This window comes from Lissotriton helveticus, chromosome 1_1 (assembly GCF_964261635.1).
Source record: "Lissotriton helveticus chromosome 1_1, aLisHel1.1, whole genome shotgun sequence".
NCBI lineage: Eukaryota > Metazoa > Chordata > Amphibia > Caudata > Salamandridae > Lissotriton > Lissotriton helveticus.
In genome coordinates, this window is record NC_136057.1 from 1,263,260,563 (window position 1) to 1,263,276,124 (window position 15,562).

The 15,562-nt window shown below is 42.3% G+C and overlaps 1 protein-coding gene across 1 annotated transcript in view; it reads right to left on the minus strand.

Moving 5' to 3' along the window:
* SLC26A4 (solute carrier family 26 member 4) overlaps positions 1-7,366 on the minus strand; it is a 169,310-nt gene extending 161,944 nt beyond the window's left edge. The window contains exon 1 of the mRNA XM_078680191.1: positions 7,213-7,366. Coding sequence (XP_078536317.1) covers positions 7,213-7,349 — 137 coding nt within the window. The 5' untranslated portion in view covers positions 7,350-7,366. The remainder of the gene's footprint in view (positions 1-7,212) is intronic.
* Positions 7,367-15,562: the final 8,196 nt, after the last annotated feature.

Genomic DNA, 15,562 nt, shown 5'->3' on the forward strand with positions numbered 1-15,562 from the left:
GGGAAACCCCTGCTGATGTACAAAGGGTGGCACACGATAGTAAAGCTGTTTTCCTTGCCTGAAAAACGGAGTCTGTAAATACTGATGTACTGTTTCCAAACCTTTTTAAAAATAGATTATATAGGGCAGAAACATGTCAAGTCTTAGCATCCTTTTGAAAACGGAAAAAATATCCCATGGTTTGACTGTATTATAATACCAGAGCTTCAGACATTGCTTTGTTGGCAGCTTGAGAAGGGCTGAGTTGGAGCTCATATGAAACCTACAAAATATGTTAATAAGACTCACACCGTAGTAGATAAACCTTAGTTTCTCGATGGGCCTGGTGGGTCCCATCCATATAATATTATTTTCGAAACTGGGGTCAAACTATCAATCTTACAGCACAATTTTCTAACTTTGTGAGCTAAAGTCCATAAACTGTACAGACAGTTCTGAAAAGGAATTCTCCAAAAAGTCAAGGTCGTCTCCGTTCCTAAGAGCATTATTCCTTCCCAACAATAAATCATGTGTGTGCCTATAGAAGATTCAGCTCTCAGGGCTGCTTTCAGAACTGGATGAGGTGACACAAGGCTGCCAGATTACCCCATGCAATCTGGAACACCTTTTCCCAGTCTTTATGTTGTTTTTTTATTTTACCAATTTAACATTCGATGCTGGGATTTACGAGCTCATACTTGCAAAATTAAAAACAAAAGCACAGGTCCCAGAAAGCAACATGCCGTTGTTTTGTAAATAAAAAAAACGTGGTCTAGCAATCTTTAGCCCAGCAAAATACCCATGGAGAGAGAAGGTACGCGGAGTCTTTTGCACACTTTTTTTGCACAAGTCCAGAAAGTGTTTGCTACTGAAAGCCAATGGGCGTTAGGGATTCAGTAGTCTTAACAGCAGGCCTTTGACTTCCATGCTCAGCCTTCAAAGGCTAGGGAGGAGGTATAGGGCTGCTGGGAAGCCCCGCGTGCCTTGTTTGTGTGCCACGCGTGACTGCCCTCTGCCAGGGGTCAGCCTGGAACATCTTCCAGGTGCCTGCAAGAACCAGCCCTGCTCGGTCTTCAGCGTCTGCTCTGCACTACCGATATATTCACCAGTTCCCTCGCATTTGAACTATTATCAATGAGTAACAAAGCAATCCGCTTCTAACCGCTGTTGAAAAGGAATGCTTCAATATCTGATATTCATCGTATTCTTGTGTGGTCAACTTCAGTGTTTAGGGTAGCTTCTAGTCAGACAGCACCGGGGAATCTAGGGAAAATCTTTCACCACAGAGGTAGAATGACTTGGCCTCTGTGGTGGACGCTAGATGAACCCAGTGGGTATTTGAATTTACTCCGACAGGCAGGGGGGCAAGGACTCTGGAACTACCCCAAGAGGCAGGATATTAAGGCCTTTCAGCTAGTTACTAAAGGTACATCAACAAGGTCTCTAGATTAGTTCCTAGAGGCCGATCTGCAAGCCCTCTCTGGTAGCTCCTAGAGGCAGGTCAGCAATGCCTTTGGGCTACCTCCTAAAGGTAGATCCACAAGGTCTCTAGGATAGCCCCTAGAGGCAGGTCAGCAAAGCCTCTGGGTTACCTCCTAAAGGTAGATCCGCAAGGTCTCTAGGCTAGCTCCTAGAAGCAGGTCAGCAAAGCCTCTCTGCTATCTCCTAGAGACAGGTCTGCATAGCCTCTCAGCTAGCTCCTAGAGGTAGGTCAGCAACGCCTCTGAGTTACCTCCTAAAGGTAAAGCAGCAAGGTCTCTAGGCTAGCTCCTAGAGGTAGGTCTGCAAAGCCTCTCTGGTAGCTCCTAGAGGCAGGTCAGCAAGGCCTCTTGACTACCTCCTAAACGAGAGCTGCAAAGTCTCTAGGCTAGCTCCTAGAGGCAGGTCTGCAAAGCCTCTCTGCTAGCTCTTGGAGGCAGGTCAGCAACGCCACTGGGCTACCTCCTATTGGTAGATACGTAAGGTCTAGCCTAGCTCCTAGAGGCAGGTAAGCAAGGCCTCTCTGCAAGCTCCTAGAGGCAGGTCAGCAAGGCCTCTGGGCTACCTCCTGGCAGGTCAGCAGGACCTCTAGAATAGTCCCTAGTGACAGGGCAGCAATGTGTTTCAACTAGCTCCTAAAGGAAGAGAAGCAAGGTCTCAGGACTAGCTCCTAGCGCCACATCAGCTAGGCCTCTGGGAAACTCCAAGAAGCAAAACAGTAAATCCTCCTGGCTAGCTCTTCGAGGCAGATCAGCAAGGCCTTTGGCATTGCTCCGAGAAGCATGATAGCAAGCCCTATGTGCTTGCACCTAAATTCAGCTTTGCAAGGAGAGAAGTCTGAATGTGGCACCTGTTACCGATACCAACTAAACTCGACTATTCAAGGAAAGAACAAATGTCATAGTCTAAATGCATAAAGAGTTGCATACGCACTGCCCATGCGTACAAAGAAATAATGGCCGGTCTCTAAGCCAGTTTTAAGCTTTTTTTGTTTTTTGTTAACAATAGATTTCGCTGACAGCGCACTGTTCATGCAAAAACTTCACAAAGTGCAGGTACTCAGTTCTCGATCGTGCTTCCCCATGTAAAGCACTGCTCCTACAGTTCTACTATGTTATTTTTTGTTATTGTGTTCCTCTATGATACATTGCTTGTTCCTTCTTAGTGAACTTGTCTCTCACAATACTGCCCTTCTATAGAATGCCTCCTCTGCCCCTCTCTTCATGTCCAGTCCTTCGAATAGGAAGCAGCATCCAATATCCAGGGTAGGATTCTTTGCCACCGGTTCCTCATATCCTTATAACAATAGGATGTCTTGAAGGAAAAAGCAATAAGTTAGGGATACTGAATGTACGGTAGGGGGTGGCTTGAGATCCTTTCGTCAATTACATGGTAAACAAGAGCACCGGGCTGCTGTTTAATTCACTGGGCACTAACATTCAGAAAGCTGCTAAACTTCCAAGCATTTATTTGCAAATTAACTAAAGTAGAGGAAAAGAAACAAAGAAGGTGTCCTGCACCACATATCTTTAAGAACATCTTAATTTTGAAACAACTTAATTTTAAGGACATTGTGCAAACAAGCACATAAAATATGATAACGTTTCTGAACATTTAAAAGAAAGTGTATTTTATTAACATGCATAAGCGTTTCACCCTTATAAATCAGAGTACATCTCTGCATAAAGAGATATATATTAAAAGTGATAGTTTTCATGCATGGACTTAAAACATTCATACTTCCCCCCACCCTGACAAAAATGCCATTAGCGAGCTAACAGGGAAGTCTTTTGTCATGTGCACCCTCTGTGTGGCCTACGGATTTATTATATTAAAAACATTCTTTTTTATTAAATCAAATACAAGAGAAGATCGGCTCGTATCCTTAACTCATGTATTTCAATGTGCAAAGTGTTGCCCAGAACAACCCAATTTTGTCAAGTGGAGAAGCCATGCTTTATCTCAGGTTTTCTGGTTTCATAATGTGCAATTTACCACTAGATTGGTATCACTTTCCTCTCTCCTTTTACTAAAAGTTAATGATTTGTCTGTAATTCTTGGCGCATGAGGTTACATTGTGGGTGGCTGACAGAAGCCACATTGAGGTTCAGCTTGTTTTGGGCTCAAGGGTCCAAGATAACCTCGAGCTGAGCCAGAGCCGGGCATCTGGGTGGCGCCTTCTGTGGCTCCTCCACCTCTATCACAAAATGGCAATTAAGCGGACAAAGGCATAGCATAAGGATATGATTTGACTATCACCAAGCAATTTGGCAAATAGGAGTACCAACACCACAGTACAGGGCCCCTCGATTCAAGATTCATAACATTCTCACTACACCATTTTCCATCCCCTGTGGGTAAAATCAAATCATTGTTGGGTTACAGCCCTGTTTTCTTATAACATACTTACTACCAGTGTGTAGATTGATTTAATTTTTCCTATCTCTTAAAAAAAAGGTAGCAGAGAAATATTTTCAGAAAGTGATGACCCAATAGCATACAATTTGTCATAGGAGGAGGCCCAGGTTGATAAAAAAATATGACTTCTAGCTCCAAAGTTTCCATCTTGCTCATTACACAACAACCAGTTCACTACCAGCATATGTTGGCAAAGTGGTAAAGCCAGAATTAAATGTCAAATATCACAATGTCATGGCTAAAACTTTCCCACTGTCCCATGTCTAGCAGAGGAGGTTGGGTATTTGTGTTTACCCTCTTTAGTGAATCGCACATCTTCTTTGGTGGTCTTTGGCAAGACATTTTATATAACACTTGGTACCTAAGCATAACCTGTTTATAAACCCTCCTAATGTTTACATATACTAGACTAAATGCTTAAGGAGATTGCAGGAAATTGAGGTTTGGTTGAGGCAGGTGTGAGCCCTCCTCAAGCAACAACCGCAGTCTCTGTCCGGGTGAACCACAAAAAGTTACTAATTTGACCTGTGATTAACCCTCTGGTAGCTTGGCACAAAAGCAGTGAGACTTAACTTAGAGGCAATGTGTAAAGTATTTATGTAGCGCACAAACAGTAATAAAGTGAAAACCAAAACCAAGAAAAGTCCCATACAAATGTAAACAAATAGAGAAAAATGTAATAAATTACTTGACACCAAAAGGAAAATAATCCAATTAGTAGGATCGGAGTCATAATTTTTAAATGTTTTAATAAAAACTACTGTCTAAAAGATTAAAAGTGTCAACCGTGGGCATCTAGTTATGGAAGACCGGGTCAAAGCCAAAAGGTATGGCCGACCGCCAAGGAGCTCGGTTCGGAAACATGGGGTTGATTGGGCCTCGTACCAGCTTACCTTTGGAATTAGAAGAAATTTCTATGAAAAATGCCGGAGAAGGTAAAGTTCAGCAGAGCAAGGCAGCAGGAGGTGTGTCCAAGGAGAAGGGATTGTCATCGGGGAGCTACTGGACAAAGTCGCAGCGAAGGTTTTAACATTCTGACTTTTTTGAAAGTTGAAAATTTCCAGCAGGAGGAAGCAACAGGTTGTAGCCAATGAGGGCTCCAGAGGCTGAATACCCCTCCGTGAGGAGAAGCTAATGCTGTGGAAAAGACCATAGTGGGAGCTACCACAAAGTCAGACCGACAAGTGATGCAGTGAGGTGGTATGTCCTGGTCTCCGCTTGTTTCTCAGCACACTTTTTTGTCTGAAAATTGTTTAAGTCCCATGATTTGGGTTTCGGCTGTTTAGGACCTTTAGCATCACTTTCAAGGGGCCAGGACTGGGTTGGTACCACCTGGAAGGTAGGACTCACTTCAGGCAGAGTCTTGGTGCAGGGTTCAGTTGTTGGAGCTTTTTGTGTCCCTGTAGCTCAGAACTGGAGGCCAGCCAATTAGCCCTAGGAGCCTCTTTGGTAATGCTGGGTCTAAGCAGCGAGCCAGTCCTTAAGTAGCAGGGTGGTCCTTTGGTTGCAGCAGGGCAGTCCCCTGAAGTACAAGGCAGACCTTCTGAGTGTCGGTCTAGGGTCCTATTTTTATATCTGAACCTGGTGCCAGCTTTGAAGTGGAACACGCATCTAGCGTTTCCTCTCCACTGTTGGTTGTTGAATTTACTTCCTCTGTGCCAACCTCCAAGGAGTCTGGGGTGACAAAAGACTGATGTGAAGTTCTGTGTGAGTGTGCTGAGGCAGCTTCTTTGAAATGTAAGTGGTGCAGGGAACATCTCTGTCTCTCCCATCCTGGCAGGATTGCCTATCCTGCCAACACCTAATTACCCTTGTTCTCACTGTCAGAGAGGAGCACACTAGGCCAACTGCAACTCTAATCATAGTCATGTGACACAGGACATAGGCTGCAGGCACCAAATGGTTAGCACAAGGAAATGCCAAGTTTCTAAAAGTGTCATTTTAAGAATTGTGACTGAAAATCCAACTTTACCATCAAAGCAGATTTTACATTACAATTCTTTATTGACCAAACTTGAGATTTATACTTGTTCACAAACAAACTTTATCACTTATTAAATGTAATGAGGTAACCCAACGTTATCCTATGGAAGAGGTAAGCCTCACAGTGGTGAAAAATGAATCTGGGAGTTTTTCACTACCAGGAAAAGTAAAACTTAAAAGTACATATCCCACTTTTTAAATACACTGCACCCTGTCCTGTGGGCTGTTTAGGACCTACCTTAGGGATTACTTATGTGTATTAAAAAGAGAGCTTTAAACCTGGCAGTTGGATTTGCCAGGTCGAATTGACAGTTTAAAACTGCACCCAAGCTGCAATGGCGGGCCTGAGACATGTTATAAAAGTCAACTTAAGTGAGTCACAAAAGAAGTCCTGCAGGTCCACAGTAGCATTCAATTTACAGGCCCTGGGTACATGTTGTACCACTTTACTTGTGAGTTATTAGTAAATGTAATTGCGCCAATCAGATATAGGCTAATTTACCATGTTTTAAGGAATAAGCTTAAGCACTTTATCACTGGTTAGAAGTGGTAAAGTGCAGAGTCCTGAAGTGAACAAAAACGAATTTAAGAAAACAGAACGGGAGTATCCAAAACATTTGGGGGAAGACCACCCTATGGCTGGCAAGCTTAGCAGAGATTGTGAGGTCTAAGATTCCATTTCACTCTAGTTCATTAATCAAGTTATTTCCTTTGCACGCTTGACTTGCTAAAGGTAATGATAGTAAGCAGGGAAAGGTTAACCAGAGGGCGATGGATGGATAATGACTAAGATACAACATAACACAGTATTTTCGTATCTATTAGTCTTCTGGAGACAGGAGGCTTAATTTAGAGGGCAATACAGAATGGAAATCTCAAAATAACTCAGCGACTCACTGCCCACACAATGCACATGCTGCTTTTCCCTAATTCCACCTTACACCCCTCCGTGAGCCCTTAACCTCCTGGCATCAATGCGGCCCTTGGTCGCACCACAGAACATACGTTTTAGCTCCTGGGAAAAATTTTGTTATTAGATGTGTAGAAATCCCTAAATTAGCATCTGAATCCAATAATGACCATTTGTAACTGGTCAGATAGAATCTGCATCAGAAATAAAATAACCAAAATTGGTACACAACCTCTTTCCTCAACTACACCCACACAAAAAAGCACATTATGTGGTGAAGCACCACATGGACAGGCAACAGCTTGTAGCACAAGTCTTGTGAGACATAAGCGGCTAAAGAACTGGTTTCCCTGTTGGCCTTCCTTCCACCTGAAGTGCTATAGAGTAACTTCTGTGCACACAGACGGGCTCTACTCCCACCGCTAAGGAAAAGAATCAATAACCTGCAACTTTTCTGCACTCTTTCGCGAAGAGTCTTCGACACTCGCACTTTCTTCTCATTTTCACCCTGGAAGATGGGCTCCGAGTAGATTGCCCTGGACACTAAATAGTGGTTATACTCTGGGCTCGGGATGTCCATGCTTCCTTCCGATGGACACCTGTAAGAAAGAAGGAAAAGCGTGAAAACCCAACTATTTTGTGCTAAGGCATGGGCAAAACTATGCAATTTTTCCTCAAGACATGGTTGTTCTGATTTGCATATGTTTAAGCAAGGAAGAACCATGTTCCAAATAGCTCTGAGTGAACTGTCCCCAATGAGGGAAATTATTAAATTTATTTCCTTCCTTCTCTCCATCTTTCTTTCTGTCTTTTTTTTATCTTGCTTTCCTTCCATTTTTCCATGCTTATGTTTTTGCATCATCCAACTACTCATCCATCTATTCATTTACCCATCTTTGTTTTTCCATCTACTCATCCTTCCTTTTCTCCATTTTCATTTGTTTCTATCCTCCTCTTCATCCTTGTCTTTTTCCTTCTTTCCTTTTTCCATCATCCATCCTTCCTTCTTGCAGTCCATTCATCCAACCATCTTACCTCTCCTATTTCTTACCATTGTTACTCTCTTTTCTTTCTGCCCATTTATATTTCTCTCCGGTGATCCTTTCTCCACCCATCTACCATCCATCCTTCTTTTCATCTGTCCCTCCATCCATCTCCTCAACCATTACTTCATTCTCCTCCTACTCGTCCCCATCTGTGCATAATCCACCCATCCATCCTCACTGTATCCTCTTTTCTTGCATCCATCTATTCATTTTTCCACCCTCTTTCCAATCAAACTTGAAGGAGCCACAAATCACAACTTAAATCTTTCATGTTGTACAGAATTGCCCATTGACATACACACACAGGGTCAGATTGGTAAGGCGGGCACCCGGGCAATGGGCGAAGGGCCGGTATATCAGGTGCAGCTCGAGGTGATGTGCCTCGATTACCTCTCTTTTGCCAACAGGGTGAAGGTGTCATTCCCAGTCTCTTGCTGGGCCGCCTGTTAATGTACGCAGATTGAGCCGGGACAGGCCTGAGTAGAGGTACCTCACTTGTAGTCAGGTTCAACTGTGAACTAATCCGTGCACAAAGAGTCCTGGTAACATTTGCATTTTTTTTATCTCAGCAAAGTTAAGAAGACATGCCTCTTTTAGAGACCCGCCCCCTCCAATAATACTTAAAACATGCGAGCAGTGTTTTGTGAAAAAGTGCAATCCACAAATGTGTGCCACATTTTTTTAGGGTGCTTGGGCCTATTTTTTTATCCCAATCCAACTCTGTACACACACCCAACCCCCACACAACTCAAGCTGCTAGAGTGGGGGTTAATTATGCCCCTGTTTCTTAGACTTAATGTCTGCCTTGTTAGCACCCTAGTTGGGTACCTGTCACTCTCTACAAATAGGCCATCCATTCACTCTCTCCTTACTACCAGTAGTTCTCACGAAACTAAAGAAAGTAGATCCGAGAATTCTAAATCCATGCCAGATATTCAAAATAGCCTAAACATTAATATTCTACATTTGAAAAACGGCAATTTATCCGTCCCGAGATGCAATTATGTGGCCAAATAACAGCGTGTTTTTGCAACTCAACGTACTCGTATTATCAACCTCACAAGGATGAAAGGTTGGCTTGGTATTTCTGGTTTAAAATCTGTGACCTGCGGTTTACCCCCTGACCTCTACAACGAGCGCTTTAGCACACTGTGCTGAGCTCGATTTACACAGCATCTCTAGGAGACAAAGTTGAGGAAACAGCCTTAAACAAATCATTTTCTGATTCCTCCGTGCGCCAACTTTTCCACTCAAAAGTGCTTTGAGGCAGTTTGTATAGGACTCTCTGTAGAAGTACTTAAATCATTTATTTAGGAGACTTTTACGGCAAGGCAGGGCCAGTCAGCCACCTACAGTCATCACCAGAAGATGGCTTGAGGCTGGCCAAGCTAGCAGCAAAGATAGACCCCTGCCAGGAAACATCAAGAGCAGAAGAAACAATTGATGGGCGGAATGCTGGACAATCCAAAACTTCACTCCCAGTCACATGGATCTGGGTTCAATCCATCATTCTTTTGCTCACCACACCACCCTAGTTTGGACCCAGTCATATCCAAATCAGTCTTGACCCTGTTCCTTGTGTGAACAGCCCGGCTCAAACTGCCCAGCCAGGTCCTTCCTGGACCGGAAACAAGCATCCTGGGACCGGTTTCAGGGCATCACCTTTCATCAGCCTGGATAGCTTGAATCCAGTGAGCACGGGATCCACGTCTGGGCAAACCCAGCGTACTTAGGGCGACATATGCAAAAGAAACAATTGATGGCAGGAATGCTCGACAATGCAAACATACCTCCTCTCCCACCCCTCACAAGGTCACGTGTCCTGGAGCAGCCAAACCATTGCCAGGACCCCAACAGTAGCAACCCACAAACTAAGCGCATCCCAGTCTTTCACTGACTACCATGCACGACTCTCCGAATACAGGAGTTCACGGTACTTGGCAGTGAGAAATTCAGTATTGGGTCTTCAAAAAGTCATGAGGAAATATTTATGCTGAAAGTAGGTGTCTTGCTTAAAAAAAATAGCCACAAAATACCGCAAAATACTAAAATCATTTACTGGTCCGTTCGTTGTTTTAGATTAGGAAGGCTCCCCGCTGGTCCTGATGCAGCAGATCTAAGACATATTTTCAGACTATCCGCATGGCACATGTATATACAATAGCCGTAAATTAAACGAATTTCCGTGATTATCAGGAAATTCCGGCATGGATCCGATCCGCATAGATACTGCTGGTTACCACTGTTTCGATGTCAATTAGTGCCCTGCCACGCATAAACCAATGTATACATATTACGTATATATTTCCACATACACCTTTTGAGGTTGTCACCTGATGGTCCAGTAACTATTCATTGCACCACTCAAAGCAACTTCGAGAAGGAGCAACCTCCTTGGACCATGCTACAAACAATGGCTCAGGTGAGATGTCAGCTGCAGCATATATTCTTTACATTTCAAATCATTTTAATTTTGTCACTCAGCATCACTTGTCAAACCGACATTTTTTATATCCGCACATCATTGTACACGACATGTAACATCACAAACAATACATGTCTTTCGGATACATTTTTTTAAATCATAAGTGGACGTATACCTTCATATATTGTTCTCTCAATGCCTTTATTTTACAGGTAATCGAGCGTGTTAAACGCACACAAACAAACTGTCTCACACACACACACACACACACACACACCGGCTACTAAGCCGCCTGTAATCAAATGTTTGATAGAATCCACGGGTTATTTCCTCTGCCCACACACTTTCAATCTACACGCAATTACACATATGCCTAACAAGTTTCGAAAAAAAATCCTAAAATGAATAAGCAAGCGTACTGACCAATCTACGACTGCCTCAGGACAAAATGACTCGCATTCTTAAACTACGCCACAAGCTGCAACACATTTGTGTGTGCGACACCCACGCCCTGCAAACACATGCACAATGACGTCCTTACCTGTGGGAAGCCCAGCGGCATCGACCTGAAAGGGAATGTCTCCTTGCAGAGGCCTTATATACTGGGCAGTGCCGGCTGTTTATAGAGAAACACACCGAGCTCCGGTTTGGGTGGGAATTTACCTGCCAGGCAGGCCACACGCACACACACACACACACACACATACAGTAGCAGAAACAACAGTTCACACTCGGTGCACCCCCTACTCCTGTCGGCTCGTGTCCCCTGTCCCTGCATTGCTTTATCCCATCTCCTAAAATCAGTCCACTTAAATCAAGATTTCATAGGCCGCAAAAACCCTAAATGCTCAACTGTGGCAATTGTGCACTGACAATGAACAGTGTATTATATGTAGAGGGCTGGGGCAAGCCAGGTCCACTTATTGCCTTCTATGGTGAAACTGAATGTGCACCAGGTCCTCTACCGGATTGACATGCTCAGTTCTCATAACCCTGTAGGAACTCCTCCTCGAATGCGCAGAACCCCCCTCACTATGGGATCCAGGAGGATTCCTTAACATGGATCCAGCGCTCCGCAGCCCTATGTTACACAATTCCACAATGTGAGGATGCACTTCCACATGCAACTTTTTCATATGTAAGAAAACAAACAGGTAAATATATTTGTGGCGTGGATAGGCCTAGTAACAAAAAGTCACCAGTAGATGCGATACAAATTTCTTTACTTTCAAAGTAAGGCTAACTTAACCCATGGAACAGAGGATGAGAAAAAAACAATAGTCAGTACATAACTGATAATATACCCCATATACCCTTCACAATACAAAAATGTAAAATTCAGATCATTCTGTCCTGAAGTCTCTGAGGAATAAAGGTCTATGTCACTCAAACTGGGCGTATCCTAAGCTAGCCAGGGTTGTCAGATTCTTCTTGTGTCCTCGTTCTCGAGAGCCCCAGTGCCTCCCTCACCTACCTTGCTCAAGCCCTGGTTATTCGATTATAGTGATCTGCTAAGAGCAAGATGAACATATTCCTAGGGACTCTGATACCCTATAACTGAATTTCCCTGCTTCAATGAAAAGACACAAGATTATGAAACAAGGCTTGTCCCTATATGCCAAGGAAGGTCGTATCCATGTAATGATTTTCAGGATATTCACTTACGGTAAATTTAGGTTCAACTAATCTAGATGGAACTCATTTGGGTCGTCAGTGGTTATCCACCAAATCTACCAAGCGTCCAAGCCAAACTAACCCTTGCTGAACACCTCTTGAATTAAAGACTTTTTTGATTTTTCAATAGCATTTCTAGATCTAGATACTTCCAAGGCGCGAACCTGCACCAGCTGCATCTTTGAGTCAAGGACTTAGATGCCCCCTCTAGTTTGCGCCGAGGTGATGGCGACACTGATTACTTGACATTGCGGGTAATACATCTACCAGTGGACCTCTGGCTGAGAGGTGGTACACTCCAACCACCGGTTTTGTATACCACCACATTTTTTATGGTTTAGTATGTTTTTGATATACTATATATCTCTCACTTTGGTCCAGAAGAAAGCCGCTACACCTCCATGAAGGGTATAAGGATGAAGCATGTCGGCCTTCACTGTTCTTTGACAGGTTGAATACCCTCCTGTCATAGTTTGTTTTTAACCCTTGCCTTAGGACGCCCCAATAAAGACATCAGCACACATTGGAGTTAGTTTTATCTCATGCACACCGTCCTTCTCACTCCTCACCACACCCTGCACATCTACAGGTTTTAGGATACCTCTTTCGAAACATTGAAAACATCCCGGAGCTCTCAGAGAGGGGGTTGCAGCCTGCATTGTGACTAGGTTAACAATGCTAGGAGGTTATTTGTTGTTTTTCATCTCTAGTTGGCTTCAGGGACTTTTTTTAGAAATGTTTTTGTGGGTACCGATACGTGTCTTGTGAAATGCCAAGAGCCTGCAGCAGCTGCACTTGTTATGTTGAAAAGGATAAATTATTGCGTAAATATATTAGATTTAAAGACTCCCACCCATCAGATGAAATAAATACATTGTACACCTCCAATAACCCTTTGGCTCTGACCTCCTCATACCTGGATTTAATGGATCAAGGTTCTGTATTTTGTTGTTCTTCAAATAAGAGGTTGGAATCTTGAAGACAAGTGTTTGTCAATGTTTTTTTGAAGAATGTTGTTCTGGCAGGGAGTTGACAAGACCTTTTAACAACACCCGTGACCGAGGTCTATTTGTGTTCCTTCTCAAAGGATATTTCATAGGTAATCACTAGGCTCAAAGGGAGACAATATTTAGTTCGCCCGCGAAACATTGCATGCCATTACAACTCGGTCGTTATCGCATACGATTAAATCGCAAGTCTTTACAACGACTTGCTGTGGGGTGCAGAAGATGTTGGATTTACAATCTAACACCTTCCATGCTGTTGCACAGACTGGAGTAGGAATATTAAATTATACTATTCCTAAATCCAGGGCGCCCCCTAAAGCAAGTCGCAGTAACCACTTGCGATATAATCGTATGCAATGTAACAACGTGATTGTTGTAACGACTGCGTTGTAATGGCATGCGATGTATCGCATGGGTTATAATGACACATATTCGAATCAACAGTCTAATGTTATGTAGTGCAGAGCCAATATAGCTGCGGGTAAATCAGACTCCTTCACAATTTATGTTCCAATATCTTGGGCATTGTACATAGGTGTCCACATATGTCAAAATGTCTCCTACACGTGCCTAAAACAAAATGTTGAGTGTTTGGCTGCACTGTTTCTATGTGATGATGGACACTCTTTGAAGTCATTTCTGATTTCCGGATACATTTTGTGGGAAAGGTATTTTATCATTTTTGTGAGGTTGATAAAAATGGTTAGTTGAAGTAGAATGGAACATTTGGGCCTTATGTGATTTTTTTTTTTTACAGAGATCATCAATTTAGAATTAGGCTACTTTGTTGTTAGGTCTGTCAGTAGCTAAGACCATTTGTTTTGTAAATAAAAAATCTTATGTACATCAACATATGTATTTAGGAGGGGTGCAAAGATAAGAGGGGGGGTCGCAAAACACTTTTTTCCACCAATACATTTCCCATATACTTTTGTATTGCAGGTAGGACAAAACGGCTGAATGGATTTCCATGAAATTTGGCAGGATTATACATTATGTTACACAGATGATCCTTTTGCAGGTAAGAAGGGTAAGTATTATTCAAGTTATAAGGCATTTAAACTTAGTGATATCTGATGTTGCTGTCGTTTCATGAAAATTTTGCGGTATTTCATGAAAATACCACAGTACATAGTGATGACAAGGCATTATGTGATTGGCTAATGATTGCGTTTACAAAAATTAAAGGCAGCCATATTGTTTTCAGTACAGATTGGCTGTGTTCTGCGTTACACCCTTAGATAATAGGTTAGTATTAGATTTGATATTTTCCCCTACCTATTACCACATAATTAAAGTGGGAGTAGATAGGAGAAATTATTTATAGGTTTATATATATATATATATATATATATATATATATATATATATATATATATATATATTTTTTTTTTTTTTTTTTATTTTTTTTTTTATTTTATTTACAGAGTACCGTGGTACTGCATTGAAAGTACAGTGGTACTTAAACTTGAAAAAAAAATAAGTATGTAGAAAAATTTAACATACACTGTACTACACTAATATAGTGTACTACAGTGTATTTCAATTTTTAACATATCTGTTTACAAAAAAACGCTATGGACTGTCGCAGTAATACCTGCAAATTATAGCACAATTTATTTTAAATAGCACAGTTCTCTGTAAATTGCTGTAAAAAAACGATAGAAACATATTAAAAAATATTCTACCTATTACTACTTTAATAAAGTGGTAATAGATAGGAAACAACAATAAAACCTACTACTTAGCTATATTTAAGGCCCTAACCAAGAACACAGCGAAAATGTGCTGAAAATAACATGGCTGACGCGTGTCATTTAAAGGTCACTAGTGGTCTGCTGTACCTATTGTGCCATCCACTAGAGTGACAATGTAAAACATGGCTTCAGGCCTACAGGCGTGAACTGATGGTAGAAGTGTTAAAACCGTGATCCGATCTGTCTCCCTTAAAAATATTAATAAGTCACCCTTATGTAGGCCTCGTCACCCACAAGGCAGGGTGCATGGTGTTTAAAAGTAGGACGTGTAGGGATTCAATGGTAAAATATCCTTACAACGACTAGCACCCAAAAGCAACACACTCTTCACTTCAGAGTCATTTAATATGGGTGAGATTCATGCCAGGATAAAAGCATTAGTGTTCATGGCAGAGGCGTGCTCATTTAGACTAAGTTTAACATCTTTTTTCATGTATCTAAACCCTTCTGTTTCAATGCCCTGAACTGAAATGCCATCCAGTTACTTGGCTTGGGCTTTGTTATGTCCCTACATAGAGAGGTTACACAGCTGTTATTATCAACTCTAATAATTGCCAGATGTCATTTTTCCGTTTTTTAAAATTAGCTTTGGTTCATCTTGAACTTGTGTAGCCATCAGAAAGCTTAGGAACGATTAATCAGATGCAAGGGTATGGGTTCTCTAACAATAGGGGTGCAAAAATCCCCATAAACCTTAAAGACATGGAAATAATGGTAGGGAGAAGCCTAGGAAACAGAGAAATTAACATTTTAGGCCTTGAAGCCCGAAGGCCTAGTAGTCTCAATGTGGAGGATAAGGTAGCAAAGTGGAGCTGGGTTGCAGGTACCCTGAATGGGTCAAAAATATCTACCACAAAGCCCAAAGTACGGGGGTAGCCAATTGG